At 58.8% G+C, this 24767-nt stretch overlaps 2 protein-coding genes across 10 annotated transcripts in view; one reads left to right on the top strand and one right to left on the bottom strand.

Annotated features, from left to right (window-relative positions):
* ADCY7 (adenylate cyclase 7) overlaps positions 1 to 20462 on the top strand; it is a 45732-nt gene extending 25270 nt beyond the window's left edge. For 5 of the 6 annotated variants that reach the window (XM_035025243.1, XM_035025242.1, XM_035025244.1 and 2 more), the window contains 21 exons: positions 135 to 283; positions 1085 to 1196; positions 3259 to 3386; positions 3562 to 3720; positions 3955 to 4087; positions 7205 to 7396; positions 7533 to 7567; positions 8078 to 8161; positions 8446 to 8518; positions 9784 to 9881; positions 10647 to 10731; positions 11050 to 11175; positions 12017 to 12103; positions 13144 to 13337; positions 14103 to 14193; positions 14569 to 14724; positions 15205 to 15351; positions 16547 to 16651; positions 16841 to 16955; positions 17541 to 17665; positions 17871 to 20462. In XM_035025243.1, the coding sequence (XP_034881134.1) occupies positions 135 to 283; positions 1085 to 1196; positions 3259 to 3386; positions 3562 to 3720; positions 3955 to 4087; positions 7205 to 7396; positions 7533 to 7567; positions 8078 to 8161; positions 8446 to 8518; positions 9784 to 9881; positions 10647 to 10731; positions 11050 to 11175; positions 12017 to 12103; positions 13144 to 13337; positions 14103 to 14193; positions 14569 to 14724; positions 15205 to 15351; positions 16547 to 16651; positions 16841 to 16955; positions 17541 to 17665; positions 17871 to 18017 (2541 nt within the window). In that variant the 3' untranslated portion in view covers positions 18018 to 20462. Of the gene's footprint in view, positions 1 to 134; positions 284 to 1084; positions 1197 to 3258; positions 3387 to 3561; positions 3721 to 3954; positions 4088 to 7204; positions 7397 to 7532; positions 7568 to 8077; positions 8162 to 8445; positions 8519 to 9783; positions 9882 to 10646; positions 10732 to 11049; positions 11176 to 12016; positions 12104 to 13143; positions 13338 to 14102; positions 14194 to 14568; positions 14725 to 15204; positions 15352 to 15467; positions 15949 to 16546; positions 16652 to 16840; positions 16956 to 17540; positions 17666 to 17870 lie in introns of those variants that run through there. The other variant, XM_035025247.1, reaches the window with a different exon arrangement.
* Positions 20463 to 21686: 1224 nt separating this feature from the next.
* BRD7 (bromodomain containing 7) overlaps positions 21687 to 24767 on the bottom strand; it is a 34496-nt gene continuing 31415 nt past the window's right edge. The window contains exons 14-17 of one of the 4 annotated variants that reach the window (XR_004682896.1): positions 23362 to 23473; positions 22899 to 23058; positions 22247 to 22390; positions 21687 to 21923 (exon numbers count right to left, since the gene is read on the bottom strand). Coding sequence is in view for 3 of the 4 variants with exons in the window: in XM_035025238.1 (XP_034881129.1) it covers positions 21868 to 21923; positions 22247 to 22390; positions 22915 to 23058; positions 23362 to 23476 (459 nt within the window). In the remaining variant the exon portion in view is untranslated. Of the gene's footprint in view, positions 21924 to 22246; positions 22391 to 22898; positions 23059 to 23361; positions 23477 to 24767 lie in introns of those variants that run through there. The other 3 variants (XM_035025238.1, XM_035025239.1, XM_035025240.1) reach the window with 3 other exon arrangements.

The raw sequence follows: 24767 nt of genomic DNA, 5'->3' as shown, positions 1-24767 counted from the left end.
GGGCAGGATGCAGGCTGGCGGGGATGGAGGGGGCCGTGGGCAGAGCAGGCAGGGCCATAGGGAAAACCGAGGCCAGGTCACCGAGCCTGGGGCCTGACGTCCCCCTGCCTGTCCCCCGCCTCCCCGGGGCCCAGGAGAACCTGCTGCTGTCCGTGCTGCCGGCCCACATCTCCATGGGCATGAAGCTCGCCATCATCGAGCGGCTCAAGGAGCGCGGGGACCGCCGCTACATGCCCGACAACAACTTTCACAGCCTGTACGTCAAGCGGCACCAGAATGTCAGGTGGGTGGCCGGCCGGGCCTGTGCGCGGGGTCCCCTGGGGGACTGGCCTCAGTCTCCCCATTTGTTTCCCCGGGGGGTGGGATCAGATCACATTGGTGTCGGGGGAGATCCGGTAGCCCCCTACAGTTGTAAAACTCTGTGCCTAAGTAGCACTTTGGGGAAGAAAGGGGTCCTTTCAGGTGATTCTCAAGGGGGCACAGGCCCCCCAAAAGAGGTGACGTCTCCCAGGCCTTGGCGGATTCGAAGGGGCTACGGCATCTTACGCGAAGGCACCAGCCTCAGTGAGCCGGAGGGGTGGGTGCCGTGAGCTGGTTGGTCCGGAGCTCACGGACTCTGGAGCTGGGAGATCTGGCACATGCTGCCACTCTGGTTTCCAGCAGGCTTCAGCCCGAGCCTCGGTTTGCTCATCTGTGGGATGGGAGTCCTCCTAGGGTAGTGTGCGTGTAAAGTGTCAGGCATGGAGCTCAGCCCTGGGGAGCGTGGGGCCACATCTCGCCACGGGGTTTCGTTCTGAAGGCGTGAGGAGGGAGAAGGACGTTCTGAGGCACCCCCATGCTGCGGTCTGCGGTGATGGGGGGCCTGGGGGTGGCAATTCTCAAGGGCCCTGCCTGCAACTCCGGGCTGCCGCCTTTTGCCTTTAATGCCAAGCCTCTGGAACATTCATTCATCCTTACGGCCCTGGGCTTCTGTCCCATCCCTCTGGAGGCCGAGGAGTGGCCGGGGAGACTGGGGTCAGGGCCGGCAGGCGCTCAGGGGCTACCAGGGGCCTGGTGCTGACCCCCCACCCCCCCGCCCCCCCAGCATCCTCTATGCTGACATCGTGGGCTTCACGCGGCTGGCCAGCGACTGCTCCCCCAAAGAGCTGGTGGTGGTGCTGAACGAACTCTTCGGCAAGTTTGACCAGATCGCCAAGGTGAGCTCGCAGGCCTTTGTGCCGGCCCCTTGCCCCCCGGGGGTGGCCTGTACCCAGTGCTGTGCCGAGATGGGCATGCAGAGGCCCCGGCTGAACTTCGGCACTCAGTCGGCAACCGCTTGTGAGCGTTCCACGGTGGCGGTGGGGTTGCGGGGTGGCCACGGCGGCCAGGACCCTGTCCCCAGAGAGTGAGGCTGGTGGGAGACTGCCAGTACGTGCGGGGGCATGCACAGGGGCTCAGGCGCTCAGGGGGCACTCAGGAAGGCTGCCTGGGGGAGGAGATGCCTCCATCTCAGTGCTGGGCCTCGCCCCCAGTCTGCCTCCCGACGAGATAGCTGGTGAACCATGCGTGCACATTAAAGTTTGAGAAACCTAGAAAGAGACGCTGAAGAGGAAAAGGAGCAGTTCTGGGCAGAGGGAAGAGCGTGTGCAAAAGGCTGGAGGAGAAAGAAGACTCTGGGGGCCCTTGGAATGGACGTGGCCCAGTGTGACTGGGTGGGGTATGAGGGGATCGAGGTGCCAGGGGCAGACGTGCAAGGATTTAGGGCTGAGGTGAGGAGGACTTGACCTGAGGACACTGGGGAACGTGGCAGGTGCTGAGCAGGGGAGGGTATGGGGTGAGGAGGGGCTCCCAGGTACAGCTGAGCAGGGAGAGGTCTGGAGACGGGCAGGGCAGGGCTGAGCTCACTGTTGGTCTTCCTGGGTGGCATGGAGCCTGGGGGTGGGGATGGGGGTGGGGGTTGTGGGCGTGTGTGTGTACATGTGTGCATGCGTGCACTCATTCATTAACTCATCAAATGGTCCTGAGACCTGCCACGTGGCAGCCTTGAGCTCCTGTGGCCTTGGGCCTGCCCTCCAATTGCCCCCGGCCTGTATGCTCTGAGCTTTGAAGAGGGGGTGTAGGGGGCTGGGGGGCCTGGGGAGCACCTGGCCCAGCTTCCGGTGAAGACAGACTTAGTGGTGGCCGCTAAGCAGAGACCCGGGTGTTAAGATTTAAGGCCGTGGCCATCTGCGCTGGCTGCACGTTCGAATCCTGTCGAGAGCGTCAGTAAAGGCCAGCCTGTGCCCACGCCTGGGCGAGTTCCGAAGCGTCCCCTGGGCGCCTCCACGGGCGGAGAATCAATGGTCTGGGCCTTGGTGGGAAGCAAGTTCGGGCCCCACACCAGGAAGACCTTCTCGTGGTCAGAGCTGCTCTGTTCTAGGAGGGACTGCCTCACCAGGAGTGGCCTCCCTCTTAGGGGAAGACCACCGCAGGGCGGTGACCAAACTTCAGGCCAGGGGTGCCCCGAAGCACGTCCCTCAGGGTATTGCGGACCAAGTGATTCGGAGGGCCTGTCTAGTCTGGAGCCTTCTTTCAGGAGCCTCCTTCCTTCATGACATCTCTTAAACAAGCAGGTGGGGTTCCCAGTAGCTGGGCCACATGTGGGCTAGGGGCCTGGGCTTCCGGTCGCACATGGCCCTTTCCCTGCCACAGCCCAGGGACCTGCCCTTGTCCTCTTGGATGCAGCTCTCCCTCTGTGGCAGGTGCAGGAGGCAGGCCCTTTGTACAGATGGGGAGAGGGAGGCCTTCTAGCTGCCTGCTAAGGCCCCCATGAGGGCTGCAGCTGGGCCCGGGGAGCCTGGGGAGTGGGCCTGGAGCCGGCATGTAGCCCCTTCTTCAGAGTCTCTAAATCCCCACCCCACCTTGGCCAAGAGCTGACAGAAGGCCTAGTGGTCGCAGTAGTACCTCAGATGGAACCTCAGACAGCCTGCTGGGCCCCCCATCTCCTCAGGGGCATTTTCCTATGTGGCCCCAGCCTCAGCATTCACTTCCATCTTTCTGTCCTCTCCCCACTCCCCGGACCCTGCTGGTTTGCATCCCTGGCCGCCTAGCCATGTCTCGGGTTACCTTGACACCTGCTGGCCCCTTGGCTTGTGGCACCTGCCACCTGTCTTCATGTCCTCTACTTCCTCCACCTCAGCCGCACGGGCTGCTTTGCCGGGTACTCAAACAGCTTTCCGCCTGCCGGGCCTTTGCACATGCTGCGTCTTTCATCTGCCTGGAATGCTCTCCTCCCTGCAGGCCAATGAGTGTATGCGGATCAAGATCCTGGGGGACTGCTACTACTGCGTGTCGGGTCTGCCCGTATCCCTGCCCACCCATGCCCGGAACTGCGTGAAGATGGGGCTGGACATGTGTGAGGCCATTAAGTAGGTACCCTGGGCAGGCCCGGGCACTGGGTCCTGTCCCCATCACGGACCCCTCCTGCTTCCCAGGGCATGGTAGGGAATGCACTGTACCCACTTTGCAGATGAGGAACCCGAGGCTCGCCTGGGTCCCTCCGCAGCCCTGGCTGGGATGGGGTGACGGGACTGCTCTGCCCAGGCAGGTGCGAGAGGCCACAGGTGTGGACATCAGCATGCGTGTGGGCATACACTCAGGGAACGTGCTGTGCGGGGTCATTGGGCTGCGCAAATGGCAGTACGACGTGTGGTCCCACGATGTGTCCCTGGCCAACAGGATGGAGGCGGCTGGAGTCCCTGGGTGAGGTTCAGCAGGACCGTGGCCTGGTCAGAGGCCATGGGCCAGCTCTGGGCTGGGCGGGCAGAGGGGGTAGGGGGTTGGTCAGAGTGGGGTCAGAGATGGAAGCAATGACCTCGCGTTGGGGGGAGCCAGGCTGGGCTCTGGCCTGCTTGGCCCTGCGTGCCGTGCACCCTCTGGGTGGGTGCCGGCCTTCTCTGGGCCCTGCAGCTCTGACTCGGGGCCGGTCTCCCCCAGCCGGGTGCACATCACAGAGGCGACGCTGAACCACCTGGACAAGGCGTATGAGGTGGAGGACGGGCACGGGCAGCAGCGGGACCCCTACCTGAAAGAGATGAACATCCGCACCTACCTGGTCATCGACCCCCGGGTACGAGGGCTCAGAAGCAGCGGGCAGGGTGGGCGGGGCTGGCTGAGGAGACCCTCTGGGCCGGGACTGTGCTGGCGAGTGGGGTCCACACCCTGGGGGAAGACCCCCGTGGAGGGAGAGTGTTTTTCCCTTCCAGGCTGTGGAGAGGTAGGGAAGAGGCCCGCCCGGGGTGGGAGTGAGCTCCCCGTCACTGAGTGTGTTCTAGGCTCCACACAGCTTCTCTGGGCCTCAGTGAACTTGCAACAACTACAATGCCTACCTCAGGAGGAGAAAGAGCTCGTGTGAGTGAGCCGCTCACCACAAACTGGGCACCTCATAAACATTCTAGAAATGATAGTCACTGCTAGTTTATTTTCCAGGGGTTTGTCACTCATTTCCCGGATTTTGAGAGGACACATTTGTAAGACATGCTTTGGATAAGACTCAGGACAGCGAGGAATGGCCAGGGGGCCACCGGGCAGGAGCCTCGGTGTGTCGTGGGTTCTGCCCCCGTGGGTGGCCGCCCCGCGGGCTGATGCCTCTACCTGCTTGGAGGCCCCGCTTTCGTCAGGACCCCGAGGCGGAGGCAGCTGCTGGGCCGCTCTGAGGCAGTGGGCCCTGGCCCTGCCCCGCGCCCACACAGGCCCTGCTTTCCTGCCGCGGGAGGCCAGCTCGTCTGGCGGCCTCGGTGAATCATCCTTGGGGCTTGCTCAAGAATGTCGGCCACAGGATGGGCTCTTTCCAGCTCCCTCTGTCTCTGGCCCTGGCTGTCCTCAGAGCTGGCCCGACTGCCAGTCTTGCGGGGTGGCGGGGGGAAGCGGAGGGCCAGCCTGCGAGCCTCCTGGGCCCCGTGATGTTCCCTAGGGACGGGAACCGCTCAGCAACCTCCCCTCCCCGGCCGTGGGCCCTGGGTGCTGAGTTAGCATCTGGGGAAACCCTTCCTGGGTACCTCGGGGCTGCTTCCACCCCACAGTCATGGAATACAACCCAGCCCCTCACCCCATACCCTGCAGCTCTGGGCCCTGCCCTCTTCTCTGACCGCCCCCCCTTTCCCCCTGAGTGCCCTTCACCCCAGCCCCTGCCCTCCACTGCCAGGCTCTTCGTGCCGCAGGACGCTTGTCACTGCTGCTGTCTCTGCCCGCGGCGCTCTCGGCTTGCTTGCAAGTGCTCCTGTTGGTTTGCCCTCTTTGCTTGTCTGCTGTCACTGTGAGCTCCACATGGGCAGGCTCAGGGCAGGGGGAGCGGCCTGTCCAGGCTGCCATCCCCGCGCCCAGAGCAGCGCCTGGCGATGGAGCCGGAGCTCAGAGACCGCGTGCCCAGAAGCAGAGCCCCGTCCTGCAAGGCGGTGGCAGGGACAGCTCTAAGCCCTCCCCTCAGCAAGGCCGCTGTGGGACTCGCAGGCGAGCTTCAGTTTCAGACAAACGACGAAGTTTTTAGCATGTGTGTGTTTTGTGCAGGATCTAACTGGGCATCCTACGGTTTTTCCGGCAACCCTACCTTCCCCATCTTTGTTGAATTTCATTTATTCACGTAGTCGAACATTCAAAAAGCACGAAGGGGGTGTTGCGGGCCGTTGTCCTCACACCCTTGCCTGCGGCCGGCGTCCCCGCTGAGGGGGACAGCGTGGCGAGTCTCCCTTCCACAGAGATGCCGATGCACACTGAGGAGTCGAGGGACTGTCCCGCGCCCTCGCCAAGCCGAGGGTGGCATGCCCCGCACCCGCTTGGTACCTTGCTTTCTTCACCTGATGACGGAGCTGGGAGACGCGCCCTTATGTGTGCGCAGAGGCCGCCGCACGCTCAGGGGTGCCTCCTGCTGTCGATGTGGCCGGCCTTCCCCAACTTTGGCCTCTGAAGGTTGTCCAGAGGTGGCAGGTGGCCGGCGGGGGTCACCTGCGGGCTGGTGACGGTCGCAGGTGCCCTCCCAGGGCCCACTTCGGAGCAGGTGCCTTTATACTCAGAGCTGATGGATCTTCAGTGCACATTTATTTCTCAGGAAGCTCCAGTGAGTGAGAAGTGCTAGCGACCCCAAACTTGAGCGGCTGGGGGCTGCGGGGGCAGAGTTGCCGACCCGTAAAGGGGAGACGGAGAGTGGGACCTCCCCCGACTCCAGGGCAGGTGGCTCTCGGCGTGGCACAGCGGATTCCAGCTGGTCCCACTGGCGAGGCAGACAGGCGCATCTCAAGGCTTAAAAATGTTTCTATCCCGAAAGGAGGCTAGAAGTTTCTAGGAAAGTTGCTGCCTGTGGCTTAGCGAGTGTCTGTGGCTGTAGATGCTGGTCCCTGTGGGTGTTTGCAGAGACCCAAGGGGACAGGGGGTAGGGGGACTTGGAGATGGTTCAAGCTTGTCTCTGGCGGCCGTGGCACTGTTTCTCTTCTCTCCCCCTTTTACAGTCCTGCCCGTCCTCCCCAGCAGGGGACGGTCCCCTGCTCTTAGGGGGGTGGGGGGCAGGGGGCCACAGAGGAGGCTGGCCGGGCTGACACCCTTTCCCTGACCCGGCCACAGCAGGCACATGGCATGTAACGCTCCCTGCCGTGGAGTGGGGGCCGCACGAGTGGAAGGGCCTGGAATGCTGCCCAGGGGGTGGGGCTGGCCCCTCGGTGGGCCGGCTGTCTGGCTCTCCGGGTTCCTGGCCCGCACTCCTCTTCCTCCAGCTGCTCCCTCCTGGAAGGACATGTGCCGGCCACATGTGGGTGGGCCGGGTGGGATGCTTATGGCTTTCCTGGGCACTGTCTCCCCGGCCAGTGGGCTTTCAGGCCCCAAGGGAGACAGTGGTGCCACAGAGCGTCACGGGGCTGGCAGGGTCTTAGGGCTTAGGACTTCGGCCCAATCTTTCCCTGGGGAGGCAGAGAAGGGTCTGAGGGGCTGCGCACAGTTGTGTGTGATCCCCAATCTCCTGGCTGCCTGGGAAGGACAGGGCCCGAGCTGGGACCTCCTGTGCAGCCCAGCCAAGGAGTGCACTGGGCCATAGCCGGTCCCCGAGGGGCTCGCAGACCCAGCAGCGTTTCTGCCATTCTCTTTTTCCCCAGCCTGGCCAGCACTCGGGGCAGTGTGGCATTTCAGGGGGAGTGGGATGGGGGCGGGGGCCCTTCCTGGGCTGACGGGGGTAGGGACAGGCCGTGTCTGTGTCTGCCTACAGAGCCGGCAGCCGCCCCCGCCCAGCCAGCACCTCCCGAAGCCCAAGGGGGACGCGGCCCTAAAGATGCGGGCATCCGTGCGCATGACCCGCTACCTCGAGTCCTGGGGGGCCGCGCGGCCCTTTGCTCACCTCAACCACCGTGAGAGCGTGAGCAGCGGCGAGACCCCCGTCCCCAGCGGGCGGAGGCCCAAGGTAGGACCCTGCCTCCCAGACTGCTCGGCACCTGCCCCGTGTGTCCGAGGGTGCGGGAGATGAGAGACCCAGTCCAGGGACAGACTTCGGGGGCCCCTCATTGCAGAATAACTGTCCCCTCTCCTTTCCTTTCCAGACCATTCCCCTGCGGCGCCACCGGACCCCTGACAGGTACGTGCACCATCCCCTCCTCTCCGTCAACTGTGGCCTGCCTTCCTGACCAAGTCCTGCCCCACCCCAGTCACCCCCTTAGTGTCCACCCCCTCCAGGCAGCCTACCCTGACCACCCTCTGTCCAGGAGGGCAGCTTGGAGGGGCTGTGGCTTGGAATGAGGACTTCACAGTAATGGAGTGCCTGTGGTGTCCCCACCCGGGGCCGGGTTAGTGGTTGGCGTGAGGGAAGCCTGCGGGTGGAGGGGAAGAGGCCTCAGAGGTTGGCCTTTAGAGGTCCTCTGCTTCTGGCTGGGCTGCTGGCCACCTGGGCCTGCTGCTTGATGCCGGGCCTCCACTTGCCCTCTCTGGGCCTCAGTGGGACCCTCCTGTTCCTCGGCCACCCCGCACGAGGCTCTGGGGCCTCCTGCAGGCGTCTAGGCACCCAGACGGGGGTGCTGCCTCGTGTTCACTCCTGCCTCTGGGCAGGCGGGTGTGGTCCTGGGGTGATGCGCTTCGGTTCCTGATGCAGGAGCACGTCCCCCAAGGGGCGGTCGGAGGACGACTCGTACGACGAGGAGATGCTGTCAGCCATCGAGGGGCTGAGCTCCACGAGGTGGGACCCCGAGGCCTCTGTTCGCCCAGTCCCCCCTCGGGTGGGGGTTCCCCATACAGCCAGGCCCTCCTTGTGCCCGCGTGCCTGGTGCCCAGCTCCGGCTGCGTCTGTGGTGGTTCCTTTGCCTCCCTGGTGCTGCCTCCTGAGGGTGGACTTCTGCCCCCCATCTCCCTGCTCCCTGGAGTGGGACCCCCTCCCACCCCCCTCCCCCATCTCCTCCCGAGGGCGGGCCCCCCTATTCCCCCAGGCCCTGTGTCTCACGGCCTGCGCCTGCCACCCCTCAGGCCCTGCTGCTCCACGTCCGATGACTTCTACACCCTGGGGTCCATCTTCCTGGAGAAGGACTTCGAGCGAGAGGTGAGGACCGGGGGCTCCAGGCCTGGGGTGGGGCGGCCACCGCTCCGACGTCTGTTCAGCAAGGGTGGTGGGCATCACCCCGGCGGGCCATGGTGGGTGGGTGGGGGCCCGGTCCCGCCTTGCTTGGACTCTCTTCCCGTTGGCCTCACTCCTGTACCTGACTCGTGCCCTGTTAGGGATTCTCCCACTTGGGTTTGGGAGACCTTTGCTCCCCTCATATGCTGGGACCTCAGCGGGTAAGGGCCAGCGCACGCCTTAGCCTGGTTCTCCCTTCTGGCTGCTACAACTACGTGCTTTTATGCCGTTCTGCAACTGTTGACTTATTTACTGAGCGCCTACTGTGTTCTGGCCATGTCCCCGGCACACATGTATGTCCTTGAAACCTCAGACGGCCGGACAAGGTGGCCGTTGTTACCCATTTCACAGGCTTCTGGCTTCTGGTGTGGCCTGCGAGGGTAGCCCCAGGCCACGGGGCTCTGGTGCTGGGGCTTCTTTCCCCTCTCAGCCTCAAGATTGCCGGTGGTGGTGGGGTCTTTCTCTGGCTGGGGCTTCCTGAGTCGGGGCTCCCTCGGTGAGGAGCTTGGGGTCTGAGGGAAACCTGCCTGGCAGGCCTGCCAGCAGCTGTGTGACCCTGGGCAGGCTGCCGGACTCTCTGAGCCCCGGTTTGCTCACGTGCAGCAGGAGCCCCTGTGGCCCGAGATCATGAGATTGTGCCTGGTGGAGGGGTGTGAGTGGCACGGGGTCCCCCTGCCCACTAGCTAGGGGCTCAGGCCCAGCCTTACTCCTGGGTCTGGGGGGAGGACAGACCCACCGCCAGCCCCAGAGCTCACACTTGGTTCCCGTCCCCAAGCTTGGGGCCATAGGCTTCTCAGGGACCTGGGAAATAGAGTCAGAGACCTGGGTGGGGTGGGGGAGGGGAAGGGATCAGCTCTAAACGTCGGGGAACAGAAGGAAGGTCATTTGGTCATGATGATGTCCCATCATCACCTGGAACTCAGGGAGTATGTGAGGTTTGTTTTAAAGATGTATTTATTTGTTTTAAAGAGAGAGAGAGCACACGTGCACAAGGGGGGGAGGGGCAGAGGGGGAGGGAGAAGCGGGCTCCCCGCTGAGTGGGACCCTGAGATCATGACCTGAGTCCAACGCTTAACCGACTGAGCCACCCAGGCGCCGCCAGGGTGTGGGTGTGAGTTTTGATGAACTTGAGCCGGGGTGGGCCGGGAAGGGGCGGAGCAAGCGGCCCTGACTGTCCCCGTCGCCCCCAGTATCGCCTGGCGCCCATCCCCCGGGCGCGGCACTACTTTGCCTGCGCCAGCCTCGTCTTCGTCTGCATCCTGCTGGTCCAGGCCCTGCTCATGCCCAGGTCAGTCGGGGTGGGCGGGATGCGCGGGCCCGGGGCCTGGCAGCGCCCCCAGAAAAGCTGCGTGCGCTGCCCGACTGGCAGGAGGGGCCTGGAGTCCCAGAGACTGGACCAGGGGCTGTGGCCCACACCTGGGCCCACCAGTGCTTACTTTTGTTTCCATCGAACGTGCTCGTCCTGTCAAGCCGCAGGCCTTCCCAGTCCCCTGAGACCTGTGCGGCCCTGTGGGTGTGTGGCCCGAGGCGACCGCTGTCCCAGAAGGCAGACTCCCAGAACCGTAGCCACCTCCAGCTCCCTCTTAGATGTGGGAAACTGAGGCTCAGAGGGCTTCGTGCCCTATCCGGGTGCAAGGCCCCTGTTGGCGGGGGATGGCGGGGCGGGGGGAGGTCACAGGGAAGGAGTGAGGTCAGCTACGTGGTGGTTTCTGGAAGTGGGGTGAGGTCAGAGGATCCACTAGGATTGGGGTTTAGGATGTGCTTCCTAAAGACAAACTAGGCAGAAGCCCTTCCGTCTGGTACTTCCGGGGCGGCCGTGGGTCTGAAGGCTGCGTGCCCACCCGTTTCTTAGATACGTGGCCCCGGCCTCGTGCATGAGTGGGGCAGCTGGACCATGGTGCTCAGAGATCCCCTTTGCTGAGTGCATATGGCAGTTTGGGGGGGCAGGAGGCGGCTGGGAGCCTGAGAATTGGGGTGCTGGGGGTTGGGGAGCATGCCTGTGGCTTGGCCCTGGGCCGACGGTCCCCCAGACCTAGGGTTTTCTGCTCTCCAGGATGGCGGCTCTGGGTGTGTCCTTTGGGCTGGTGGCCTGCGTGCTGGCGCTGGTGTTGGGCCTGTGCTTTGCCCACGAGTTCTTGGTGAGTGGGAGCCCTTGACCGGGCACCTGGCCCTGCACCGCCGGCCCTCCGCACCCCTCCTGCCCGGGGGACAGTTTGCAGAGCGCTTCTCCCAGGAATGCCACCTTCCCGGGCTGCCGGGGGCCCCCAAGCGGCTGCGGCTGTCCCCGGCCCTGAGGGTGGGAGCGTCCCCTCTGTCTGTGCACCCGTGCGTCCTGAGCTCTGGGCCTGAGCTCTAGTGGAGCTCTCGGGAGCCCTCATGTCTGTCCACTGGGCCCTTGGGCCGAGGGGTCCTTGTCCCGGTGCTGGCGCCAGCCCCCTGACCCCGTGCCTCCACAGAGGTGCTGCCCGGCCTGGGGGATGTTGCAGGCCATCTCCGAGAGCGTGGAGACCCAGCCCCTGCTGCGCCTGTCCCTGGCCGTCCTGACTATTGGCAGCCTGCTCAGCATCGCCATCGTCAACCTGGTGGGTTCTGGGGGGCGGGTGGGGATGGCGGGCCCTGGCGAGGAGCCCTCCTGCCTGTGCGTGCTTCCTGGGGGGATGGGGGAGCCAGTCCTAGACCCTGGGCACCTTCAGGTTCTCGAATCCCACAGTCTCCTGCCCGAGAGCTGCATCTGGCATAGCTCTCTGCAGGGCCCTGTGGGCGGGCTCCACGAGGCCCCTGAGATGGGCCTGGGCTCCTTCCCCTTCACTTTTCACACGAGGACCTGGGGCCCCCAGAGAGCTTACATGGCCAGCCCCCCAAGGACAGGATGTCTTGAACCACCAGTGTTCTTGGCATCTTCTACCTTCTTCATCATCATCCTTCTACCTGGGGAGGCCCTGGCTTACTCTCTCTGAGACTCCGTTTCCTCGCTAGGGCGAGTGGCCCTGGGCACAGGCTGGGGAGGACACTTGAGCTCCTGCTTCTCAGGCCTCGCTCACGTGCTCAGTGCTGCGGACAGCACGTGTCCCTGCTGGTCCTCCCAGCTCTGACCTCTGGAGCCAGGGGCTCTCCGTGTCCCTGAGACCCGGTGACCACCACACTCAGGGTCTCCTGGGGAGAAGGGGGCTCACTGACTACGCTGATCCCAGCTTCTCCCCTGCCTCCCCCAGCCCCAAATCAGCCTCTGATGCTTTGGTGATGGTGCACATGGGGCTTCATTTTACACCCTCCTCCTCCCCGGACCTCTCCCCTCTGGGAAGTAGATGCCTGTGGCCGGGAGTCTGGGCACCGCGGCTCTGGGCGTGCCTGGAGCTGGGCCTGGCAGGTCCTAGAGTCCCAGGTCCCTGGGCCACCCCTCATGGTGACCTGTCTTCTCTGCAGCCGCTGATGCCTTTCTCGGCCCCGGGGCTGCCTGCGGGCAACCAGACGAGCCCGAGGCCTGGGAGCAACATGTGCGGGCTCCTCCCGGTGAGTGCAGCCGGGCCCTGGCCCAGACTGCTGGGCCCCGCGTGCCCCCGCTGGGCCCTGCTCCTGCGCAGTGCCCCGCCTGAGTGCAGGAGGCCACGGGGTGCGGGGGAGCGGAGTCTAGCCCCTCCCAGGAGATGGAGAGAGCAAGGCCCAGCCGGGGCCGAGGTGGCCTCTGATCCCGGAGGACACAGGGCCTTCGGGGCCGGGGCTGCTTCATCCAAGGCGCGAGGAGGGGCCCCGAGAGGTTGACTGGTTGGCCTCATGGGTGGTGGAGCCATGACTGGCCTCAGGCAGGCCGACAGCAGAAGCCAGGTCTGGGGAGCCCCGATGCGCGGCAGCGGAGGGTGGGGGACTTCCGCGGGCCGTGGTGAATTTTGAGCTGGTCTCTGAAGGACAGAAAGGTTCTGGGACAGGGAGAAAAGCTGAGGCACGCAATGGGAGCCCGCAGGGCTTCAGGCGGTGGTGTCGTGGGGAGGCGCGGGGACAGCTGAGACAGGGAGCCGGAGGTAGGTTTGATCCAGATCGGGGGTGGGGACGGAGCCTGAGTGCCTGGATAGAGAGCTTGGTCTCTCTTTGGGGGGCAGTGGGGAGCCACATCATGATCTTGAGCGGGAGAGGGACACGGGCAGCGATGCCCTTTGGGAAGGGCAAGCTCGGGGCAGAACTGGAGGCGGGGAGGCTGTTCAGGGGTGTGCGTACTGCTGCCCTCACCTTTGTCACATCCACAGGCCACTGCAGTTGTAGTTACTTTTTTCCCCTCCCTTCAGTGAGTTCACCTGCCATTAAGTAGAAGTAAAAATAGAGTAAAAACAACGCGATGCTCGAAAGTTCTAGACTGTGTGGTCTGCTCTTTGCTAAGAAGGGAGGTCATCAAGGCTGAGAGCAGTGTTGCACATGCGCTGGCCCTTCACGCCCCTCCCCACCCCGCCGGCGCTGGAAAGGGGCTTGGAGTCAGGGTGCCGGCGCCAGAGAGGCGCCCCGTCCTGGTGACCTGGGTCCAGGAGCTGCCTCATGGTGAGCGACACCCCCCATCACCCCAGTATTACACCTGTAGCTGCATCCTCGCCTTTGTCGCTTGCTCGGTCTTCCTGCGGATGAGCCTGGAGCTGAAGGTCGTGCTCTTGACCGTGGCCTTGGTGGCCTACCTGGTGCTCTTCAACATCTCCCCGTGCTGGCAGTCGGACTGCTGTGGCCACGTTGTGGACAACCTCACCGAGACCAACGGTACCCTCAGGTGGGGCCCAGAGCACCCTATCCCCCTGCCCGTCTCGAGTGTGGTCCGTGGGGTGTCATGTTGAACCGTGCTGTGCTGGCCTTCACAGTGCCATTGGCCTGGACACCTGGGGGCTGGGCTGGCAGGTGGCATGGTCTCCATTTTACAGGAGGGGACGTGATGGTCCCAGGTCCGTACACTCAGAGCTGGAGTGTCACTCATCTGCAGGTTCTCTGGGGGACATCCCGAGACCCACGGAGGCTTCCTGGATCCTCCTGTCTCTATGCCATTCTTGGGGTGCGGGGGGGAGGCTTCGGCTCTAGCCCGGTCCCCCTCCTTGAGCCGTGTCCCGGATCTCCAGAGTTCTGGAAACAACAGTTGTCTCCGGTCTGTCCCTGGACTGGTGGCTGAGCCCTGTGGCGTGGGAAGGGATGGTGTGCTTCTGGGGGCTCTCGGCCCCAGGTGGGTTGAGGAGAGGGACCTGGCTCCCCTTAAATTTGGGGGCCCAGAACAAAATCTGCTCCCCTGGGTTTGCTGACAGCTGCAGTCCCTGACTTGGAGGAGTGCTTGGCTGTCCCCTCACCTGCCTGGAGTGCTTTTCCTTCAGACGTCACTTCAGTGAGGCCTCCCCCACCTCCCAGTCAGACCATCTTCTCTTGTCACCCCGAAGTCGCTTGTTTCGTGTCTGTGCCCTGAGGATGTGAGCTGAGGGCAGCCGTCTGTCCCGGGCTCGCGTCTGAGGGCCGGGCACGATCGACTCTGGCCTTTCCCCTTCGTGTCCCGCAGCTCCCCGTTCTGTGTGTGGAAGGACGCGAAGGCGATGACCAATTTCTACCTGGTTCTGTTCTATGTCACCCTCCTCATGCTCTCCAGACAGGTAGGGCCCCGTGCTCAGCGGCGGGGGTGGGGTTTGGGGGGCGCGGGACACAACCGGGCCGGGGCATCTGCAGATTTGGGGCTGCATGGGAGACAGAGCCCAGTACGGAAACCCTGGTCCCTAGGTCCTCACCTCCCCACATCCCCTCCTCTCAGGACACCAGTGACATTTGGTCATGTGGGTCACTTGGAGAACCGAGTCCCGGCTGACTGGCATTCTGAGGCCACGGGGAGGTGGCTGTTGAGCTGGGGACATTAGCCGGGGACACAGGGTGGAAGCACTGAGGGGCTGGCTCAGCAGGCCCCAGGGCGACACGTGTGTCCTCGTGTCCCCGCTCACAGCGGCCAGGACACCGATGTTGCCCGTTGTCCGCAGATTGACTACTACTGCCGCTTGGACTGTTTGTGGAAGAAGAAGTTCAAGAAGGAACACGAGGAGTTTGAAACCATGGAGAATGTGAACCGCCTTCTTCTGGAGAATGTCTTGCCAGCCCACGTGGCCGCTCACTTCATTGGTGACAAGTTAAATGAGGTGTGGTGCCGGCGGGCGCTGGGTGGCCCCGGGTAGGGAGAGACGGAGGGTACCTGGGGCCCGCACTTCTGGGGGCCGTGGGGCCGCCCGGGGGCGGGTGGTTTGGGCACCAGCAGCATGTCCAGGCCTCTGTGGTCCGGACGGTCCGTGCGGATGAAAATGTGCGTGGTTCACGGGTTCCGTGCCGCAGCATTTTACGGAAGAGGACCCAGGCCCTGACTGTGACCTTGGCCCGCCCTGCGCGGCTCTCAGCGTCCGCCCCGGGACCCAGGGTAGCGCCGAGTCAGAACCACCCTGAGCCCGCCCCAACCAGTGCACTCAGATGAGAGTCTCAGGCATAAGGCAGGCCGAGCGACACTCGCGTTGCGCCCCCGGCCCCTGAAAGTTTTGTGGGACGGCCGAGGGGCCACGTCCCTGTGCTTGCTTGTCCCCCGGCACGGCCGGCTGGCGCAAGGTCGTCTTCTGCCCGCCCCCATCCAGGACTGGTACCATCAGTCCTACGACTGCGTGTGTGTCATGTTCGCGTCCGTGCCGGACTTCAAAGTCTTCTACACGGAGTGCGACGTCAACAAGGAGGGGCTGGAGTGTCTGCGCCTGCTGAACGAGATCATCGCCGACTTCGACGAGGTTCGGGCAGGGTGCGGGCCCCCCAGATCGGGAGAGGGACGCATGCGCCTTTCTCTGCGTTTCTCTCAGTAAGCGCTTTGTTACCTTCTCTGCGAGGGGCAGCCAGCTCGGGTCAGATGAGGGTCCTTGAAGAAGGCAGCGGTGCCCTTATCTGTGGTTTGCTGGCCGCATGAGCAGATGACCCCCCTCCCGACACATGGCCAGGAGGTCGGTAGTGGCCGAACGCCGTGTCGCAGCGTCCCTGTCATGTGCCTCGCTTCATCTCATCACCAGGAGGAGGAGGAGGAACGAACGCAGTACAGGAAGAGTTTTTGAGAGAGGGACCCTTCACGTAATTTTATCAGGGCGCGTGGTTCTGTTGTAACCTTTCACCGTGCCTGATTTCTAACTAAACCTCATCACAGGCGAGTTCGTGGGGGTGAGAGCACACGCTGTGGAGGGCTCGGGACCCTGCGGTGCCAGGCAGCCACTGGGGTCTGGGAGTGGGTAAGGGGGGCTGCTGTAGTTTGATTCCCAGCCAAGCCCACGCTGCCAACTCTTCCAGAGGAAGTCCGTCGGTTTGGACTTCATTTTTTTTTTTTTAAGATTTTATTTATTTGATAGAGACAGCGAGAGAGGGAACACAAGCAGGGGGGGTGGGAGAGGGAGAAGCAGGCTTCCTGCTCAGGGAGCCCGATGTGGGGCTCAATCCCTGGGATCGTGACCTGAGCCGAAGGCCAACGACTGAGCCACCCAGGCATCCCTTAATTTTTTTTTTAAGGATTTACTTACAGCACACAAGCAGGGGGCAGGGGCACAGGGAGAGGGAGAGAGAATCTTAAGCAGACTCTACGCTCAGCACGGAGCCCGATGTGGGGCTCGATCCCAGGACCCTGAGATCATGACCTGAGCTGAAACCACGGGTCAGATGCTTAACTGACTGAGCCACCCACGCGCCCCTTGGATTTCGTTCTTAGCTGCAAACATTCGACATTCCTGGGTAGATCCTGTTGGGCTGTGCTTGCTCCTTAAGAACGAGAGTCCTGACGCAAACGGGAGGACCGGCAGCAGGGACAGAACCAGAGGCCTCGTCCCTGCGTGGACTCGGCTGTCCACTCACAAGGGAAGGCCGAACCTGAGAAATGTCGGCATTAGGAGCAGTGGCGGGAGGGACCCCACCCCTTCTCAGACCTCGGGGTGTCCCTTTGTCCCGCAGCTGCTTCTAAAGCCCAAGTTCAGCAGCGTGGAGAAGATCAAGACCATCGGCAGCACATACATGGCAGCCGCAGGGCTCAGCAGCCCCTCAGGGACTGAGAACCAGGTACCGAGCTGAGCTGGTGGCCTCGCGTCCCAGTCCCCCACTAGGGGGACTCAGCAGGTCCCAGGCCCGTCCTATGAGGGAGGGGCAGAGGACCTCGCCGCCCAGCCTCCTGGCCGCCTGACACCCAGTGCAGGCGGGAAGTCGGGGCCGGGGACCCGCGGCCCCCGTGCGCAGCGCTCTGTCCCGCAGGACCTGGAGCGGCAGCATGCGCACATCGGCATCCTGGTGGACTTCAGCATCGCCCTGATGAGCAAGCTGGACGGCATCAACCGGCATTCTTTCAACTCCTTCCGCCTCCGAGTTGGTGAGGGCCCAGAGAGCGGGGCCCGGCTCGGGGAGGGTGGCTGGGCCCGTGCCTCCTGGCAAGCGCATGCTCAGGCCTGATGGTGCACTTCACTGTCTAGCAGGAAAGCCTTGAGAACGCCCTCTCGGTCTTGCAATGCTGGCGACAGGGCAATTACTCTTCCTTGGCATTCTGTTTATAAAGTTAGCTTTGGAAGTTGTGAGTAGATAGGAACAGAACCCTACAGAAAACGGAGAACCCCCAAATCACCTTCTGTAAACCTTACAACATCCTGAGAACAAAGCCAAGTTACTGACCTAACTACCCCGTGTTAGCTGCAGGGCTGGTGCTCACAGCCTGTTTGTTCTTGGTTGGGAGATGAGCAGATGCTAGAAAAGTGCTAACCGCAGCCCAACTTCTGGAGCAAGCAGCCGGAAGAGGGCTGCCCGGGGGTGCCTCTCGTGCACCCCAAATGAGCACTCCTGTCACGGGCTTGGGAAGCCCCCCCTAGCCATTTCAGCTGTTGGTCGGTGTTTTCTGTGGCTGCTGCTAAGGGCAGAGCCTGAGGCTTGGCCTCCCTGACCCAACCGCAAATGTTCCCTCCAGGCATAAACCACGGGCCCGTGATTGCTGGAGTGATTGGGGCACGAAAGCCTCAGTATGACATCTGGGGAAACACGGTCAACGTTGCCAGCCGGATGGAGAGCACTGGAGAACTTGGCAAGATCCAGGTACAACCCAGCTGGGGAACCTATGACCACAGGGGGAGGAACTTCCCAGAGGCGCAGGGACCCGGGCATCGGTCAGCAATGTGACTCCAGCCCTGATGTGCTTGAGGGACACCAGACCCGTGTGCTGCTTGGGGCTGGTTTCTGCCTGACCCCCCACAGCAGGTGTTCTTCCTGCTTCCCAAGACTGTTGGCCTTTTCTTTTCAGGTTACTGAAGAAACATGCACCATCCTCCAGGGACTAGGTTATTCTTGCGAGTGCCGGGGACTGATCAACGTCAAAGGCAAAGGCGAGCTGAGGACTTACTTTGTCTGTACAGACACTGCCAAGTTTCAAGGATTGGGACTCAACTGAGGGCTTCTGGTAGGTGCAGAACATGCTGGAAGCGGATTTCCTTTCCTGAGGCAAGCCAAGGGGAGCACTCAGCCCCACGCCAGTCACAAAGGCATTCCAAGGGTTTGGCCGTCACTACCCCGGCAGATGGCTATGTGGAGCTTCCTCGGATTTGTGCTAGAGGATTCCTGGGAACATGCATCAGACCCTCACCTGAGGCAACCACGGAGCCTTGCCACCCACAGGCAGCCAGGACCTCTGTGCCGTCCGAGTCTGCACCACAGCTTCTAGACAGCGTGGACAGGCTCACTCATGAGGTCCGGATGCTCAGTCCCCTCGGGGCTGTGGCGATCTCGGAGCATGAGCCATACATACCCTGCCTGGCCTGCGAGCTGCACACGCGGGCCCGGTCTTTTCTAGGTACAGAACTAGGACAAGTCGTCCAGGACGGGCTGGGTACTCCTTTCTGCCCCAGCGGATCAGCCACAGGATTCTGCATTGCTCACACAGGCATTTCGGTAAATAGAGCTGATAAGGCTGTTTTCAATCTGTGGTTTCATGCAGCAGGGAGGAAAAACCACAGCGGGCACCTGCTACCTCTTGTCATCTCCGGCGTGTCTGTTTTAAATGGCTATACTATTGGTGGAGGTTTTATCCTTTTTAATGAGTTCTTAGATGCTAGACAAAGTCTCTTCCCTCCAGCGTACTGTCTTTTTAACCACTGACACGGAAGGAGAACCTACTGTCCAGCGTCCGGGGCTTGGGCCTGGAGTGTGGCTCACGGCAAGAAGGCAGGCGGTGGCGTGGCCCAGGAAATGAGGCACCACCTCCTACCCCCTCCCCGACTGCTCCCCCGTGTGTGGGGCTCGCCCCTGCAGTCTTCCGCTAAATCTTCGCTTCTGTGGTGGAAAGGAATGGAATCTGTGCAGACAGGACGCAGGCAACCTGTAGCACTTCTTTTCTTTTCTTTAGTCCTCACACCTAACTTGAAGAGCTTCAAAACGAAAAGCTTCTGCTCCACATGAGCGTGCAAAGAGGTTCCCGTATGTGGGAAGCCAGCCCGCTCGGAAATGCTGGGCTGGTCTTGCTCTGAACTGCATGAATCAAGGCGAGTGCGAAATGCCAGGTCCGCGAGATGCATCTCACAGCACTTCAATTTTCAAAGACTCAGAAGTTGGCTTGAGTTGTGTTTCCAGGTGAGAAGGAACCAAACTGCCCATTCCTTTTTCTGGATCAGCTTTGCTGCCTCATCAGCAGTGCGCACCCGGGGTTTCTCACACAGCTGCATTTCACTGCAGAGCAGGGATTCCCAGCTCGGGGTCCTCCGGGAACCCCCAGCCATTACAGGAAATCTTGCATATGGGAAGCTTCAAAAGCGGACACAGGGTTGCAGCCAAGGGCAGGGAGGACTGAAGCTGAACCCGCTGTCTGCTCGGGCCATGTCTGCGGCTTATCAGCCTGAGAAGGGGCTTATCTCGTTTGCCCAGAGGAGCCGGATGTGCTAGCGGCTGAGGCTTGTGTGTCACTGGGAGAGAGATGAATGAATTACAGGAACTTGCTGTACAAAGGAATTTTATGGCAAAAATGCTGTTAAGGGATAACCTCACTTAAAAACTGCTTTTCTGCACCAACTTTTCATATAAAGGGCTGGTGTCGGGTGAGTACTACACTGCGACCCGGACACTTAAATCGGCAGTGACCAGGGCCGCTCAGCAGGGCTCTCCTCGGAGGTCAGGAAGGTTCTGTCATGGATACGATACCGGACACACCTAGGCATGCTGGGTCTCTCTGAGGTGGGCCTACTTCTACTCTTGCAATATTAAATTACTTTTTTCCTCCAGCAACAGAAATCCAGTCCTCTCTTTTTATTTCCAATTCAAACACGGTGCTCCGATAAGCACATTTTGGGAAGTTTTGAGTTTCTGATGTGCCGAGTATGGTGTGGAACGGACCCTAAAAGGCACCTGCAGTCACGTTTGCTCAGTGTGTTTTCCAGGGGCTCCTCACAGGTGTCATTCTGTTTGTTTTATGACAGGACAAGTATCTTTTCTAACACTGACCTTTCCTAGGGGTCACGGGCCGGCGTGAAGGGGGCCTCCCCCACTCTAGTGAAAGTCACACCTGAAGTTTTCTGGTTTACTCATTAAGAAAATTAAATAAGATCATTAACCACTGTATACATGGTGTATATAATACGTCATGTCCAAAAACAGGTTTTGAGAAGGTACATCCGAATAACTAGGAATGACTCTGTATACTGAATATTTATAGATCTGTAACATTTGTTTCAAAATGTTATACTTCATTTTTATAAAGTACCAGTGTTTCTACTTTGTTTAGCCTTTCATATATTCAATCAGCAATTTGGAAAAACAAGTGTTTTGAATTTCAGTTTTCTTGGTCTGTTTAAGAAAATCACTGCCTGAATTATAATCGAAAGATTAAAATTATTAAACTCTAAAAAAACTTGATAAAATACATAACTGGGGGCGCCTGGATGGCTCAGATGGTTAAGCGTCTGCCTTCGGCTCAGGTCATGATCTCAGGGTCCTGGGATCGAGTCCTGCATCGGGCTTCCTGCTCCTTGGGAGCCTGCTTCTCCCTCTGCCTCTCTCTCTCTGTCTCTCATGAATAAATAAATAAAATCTTATAAAAAAAAATACATAACTGAACAATTTTGAAGTTCTTTTGGCATACGATTTTTAGTAGGTTTTTAAGACTGGGTCGTCTTGGAGAATCAGTTTTCCTTCACCCCACTTGTTCTTGCTAAATCTTCGTTTTTAAAGTCAGGAAAATAAAAACGCTTCCACCCGGCGGGGGGGCGGGGGAGATGAAGGGGCGGGGGGTCTTACAAAGCAGAGTTCCCTGAAGCAGGCTGCCACGTGGTGCCTGGTTATGGAAGAGAACCTCATGTCTCCTGGTCTCCTACTCCATTATCTGCTCAAGCAGCCAACCTTTGTATTTCAGATAAAAGTAGAGGACTCTCAGTTCAGGGGACACGCTGAGGCACAGGTGGCCCGGGAGAAACAGTAAACAGAAACGTAAACTTTCCTTTAAGCTCTGTGATTCCCTAAGTGACCTTCTCAAAAATGAAAAAAAATAAACCAAACAGGACCACCAGACGGGTTAGTACTATGAAACTCCTGGTGTGATGTTGGGGGGTTGGTTGGGGGAGAGAGAGGGTGGCATGGGGAGGTACGTCACCTCATCTTCTACAGGAGGACATCATTCCCATCAGGTATGCAGGGGACATACACTTAAAGTAATTTTAGAATCTACTAGTATTTGTTTTCATGGTATAACGATGGAAAATCTCACTGGATGGGGATTTTAGAGAAGCGTCTGAGCTCCGGTCCCGTGTGTGCCCTAAGGAAGTAGCGCTGTCATTCCGACCCACTGTGCCCAGGCCCACTCCGGATGGCAACAGGTCAGAGTCCGTCCTAGTCCTTCCTCACGAGGACCTTCTTTGAATAAATCATCTAGGTGAAATCTGTAAGTCGGAACTCTTTGGTTTAATTTCTTTAACGAGGAGTTCTGACAAGTGTGGTAAAATGAGGGAGTTCAATTATTTGGGGGCCTTGCTGCTTTAACGAAGGGTCCTGAAAAGGCTGTTTTATTTCCTAAGTGTTTCTCTATCACCTCAGCCCCGGGGAAAGGTCAAGAGCGACTCAGCTGACAGCACAACACAGCTCATAGTCCCAGGCTCAGCTTTATTACCTAAGACAAGTCCAATCTCTGGAACGTTAAAATTAACTGTTCCAAAGTTCAATTAAAAACACAATTTACAAATATTTTATATCTTCTGAAAAGCATCTCCAGGTTAAGAATGAAAAAAGTATGTACAGACTATATAATGAAATACCAGTGAGCTTCAAATCCCACTGGGTCCACACTCGGCAACGTCAGTCTTTCTCGGGTCTTCAAAATCTGAAAGGAAAGGTTACGGCCTCATTCAGCACTTTCCCCCTTTTACTTAAAAGGTAAAGGTATCATCCAGAAGAATAAGTGCTGACAGCCCTTCTTTACCAAGGTTAAAGACTAGATATACCACCAGGGTATCATTGTAGGGTTTTTTTTGGCAAATGTGTCAAATCTTTATTTCCTTTACGTCTTGTCTAAAGAATTAATGAAAAGTTTTACAGCACCAACACGCAGAGACAAAAATCTTTCCAATATTACTCGAGGGGAGAGGACTGATGTTCCTTTTACTCACAACAGTCTCCGTCCTCCCAGACACACAGGGCACATACCTTCCGTTAAATCTACAAAGTTGTTTTCCATGAGGGGGGAGGGGATGGAAATCCCCATTGCTTTTCGAACTCCATACGTGCTGACAATGTCGCCTGGAGTGACTTGCTGCGCAAGTTCTTTCAGATTGTTGGTTACCTGTTCAGCTAGGGAGAAGAAAAGAAAAACAGTTCTAGGTGTTAAAATGTGGTTCCTTTACATGATAATAAACAAAAATCAAAAGACCAATAGGAAGTTGACCCTGGAACACCAGGGGTTGGAGCTGTGCTGGTCCACAGATACATAGATTTTTTTTTGTGTGTGTGGATAAATACAGGACTGTAAACCTATTCTCTTCAACGTTAACATTTTCTTTTCTTTAGCTTTACTGTAAGAAACAGTATGTAATACATGTGACGTACAAAATACGTCTTAGTTGACCGTAGGTAAGGCTTCCAGTCAACAGAAGGCTATTACAGTAAAGTTTGAGGGGAGTCAAAAATTGCACGTGGATTTTCAACTGCGAGGGACGGGGGAGGAGGGAGGTCAGTTGGTACCCCCAACCCCCACATTGTTCAAAAAAGAAACCATCCATGGTTCACTTCAGCTCTGCTGACAGTGGTATCACTTCTCAGAAGGTTCTCCCTTTTAAGTATCCCCCGGTTCTCCTCTTACCGGAGGCGTAACATACCAAGATGCATTTCCCTGTAAGAGGGACCCAAGAGACAGATCATGTTGGGAGGGGGTCTGGTGCTCAGACGCTCGTTCTGGGCTTCCTGGAGCTCTCGGAGCAATCTGGTGGTCTCATCAAGTTTCCTCTGGAACATTTCAGCTTCTGTGTGGTACGAAGAAAAACACACTAATAAATAAATAAAATCTTTAAAAAAAAAAAAAGAAAAACACACTAAAGAAAACACGAACACACTTGTGTTTGATCTTGTGCAGTAAAGGGAGTCCTATGCTCTGGGGTTTTGCTACTTATTGGCTAGTCTTCTCTCCTCAATGAAATTAATACCAGAGACATGCTTCACTCTTCACAGAAGCACAGCCAGCCAAGATCTTCCTGTGGTGAACAGCTATGTCAATCTGGACTAATGTGACATTAAATTGTGACTGCCCAGGTCATGAAGTGACACACCTTCAGAGTCAAAAACTTCAACAGGAGCACCAAAATTTGTTACTGCTTTCAGTGCTGTGAGCCGGTCCTGATTACTGGAATCTAAACGCCCTGCTGGCTCTATTTCGGTAATCTGCTTTAAAAAACAAAACAAAACAAAAAAAAAGGAATTATTTGGGCTTGCTAGAATGAGAAATCATTAAGATGGTTTGTGTTTACAGGCCAAGTTATTCCACCTATTTACTTTGGAGTTACAATTTTGATACCTACAAAACCGTCTTCCCAGAATACTTGCGAAGTGCCATTCCCCAGTCCGGGCCAAACACCATCCACAAACACATACTTTCCGTTCCTGAAATAATGTGTCTTACAAAACACCCATCCTTTGTTCCATCTGGCAGCCACTCTAAAGATGAAAGGAACGAGAGCCTTGGTACTGCCTACGCCACGAAGAGCTTCTGGTTGACTGGGACGATGCCTCCTGTTTCCAAGGCTCACAGGCCATGCTTTGGCCCCCAGTGCAGATGCTTGCACTCCCACAGTAGAGCTCGAGCATGAGATACTTCCTGGGTCACCTCCCGGCCCCAAAGCCAGGCTGTCAGTATTACATGGGAGAAACAAAATCCTAAAATGGGTGGAGTTGTATTTTTGGAATGACGAGACTCAGAGTTTCCATAACCTCAACGCTGCTTTTGAGGAAGAGATGAGCCCAGATAACAAGCCACCAGAAATTAATGGTTCCATTTAGACACTGGGCATTGCATTCCAGATATTTATGTGAACCCCCGATCTCTCTACCTACTTATGGCTAAGAGTGTGTGGGGAGAAACTCTCGGTATATACTTATGGCTTGCCATCTGCGGGACCCCCACCACCCTACTTTTTACCCAGCCTCCTTTCCCATTCTCAAGATTTCTTGCGTTCCTGCCCTCTCACTAAGCACATGACCTTGCTGGAACCTCATTCCTTGCAAACATGGTTCTGTGGGTACCATTCCCACCTACATCTATCCTTCCTTGACCTCATCTTCAAGTTCTCCTTCCCCTCAGTTACTGGGGTCACATCCATCTGCCCTCACGTCCCTGCTTCCTCCACTCATTTAGCTCTCTGCCGCCTACCTCTGTCCCCATCATTTTGCTGACCCCGCTCTGATGAAGGTTACAAATGACAGCCTCCACTCTCCTCTTGCTGGGCTCCTTCCTGCAGGTCGTTCTTTTCGTGGTTCTTCTACCTCACCTACTGGGCTTCTCCAAGGTTCTGTCCTTCAGTCTTTACCCAGTGTTCTCTCTGGACAATCTCATTCACTTGAATGACTATAGTGAAACTCTACCTTTCCACCACCAACTTCCAGACCTGTACACCTGCAACCCAGATCTGGGAATCCCCTGCCACCCCAACAACGTCCCCAATCACCCGTGTGGGATGTC

This window comes from Mirounga leonina, unplaced genomic scaffold (genome assembly GCF_011800145.1).
Source record: "Mirounga leonina isolate KUSES-001 unplaced genomic scaffold, KU_Mleo_1.0 Mir_180, whole genome shotgun sequence".
Classification (NCBI taxonomy): Eukaryota; Metazoa; Chordata; class Mammalia; order Carnivora; family Phocidae; genus Mirounga; species Mirounga leonina.
Note: the sequence above shows the minus strand (reverse complement) of the source record. Positions and strands in the feature narration are given on the sequence as shown.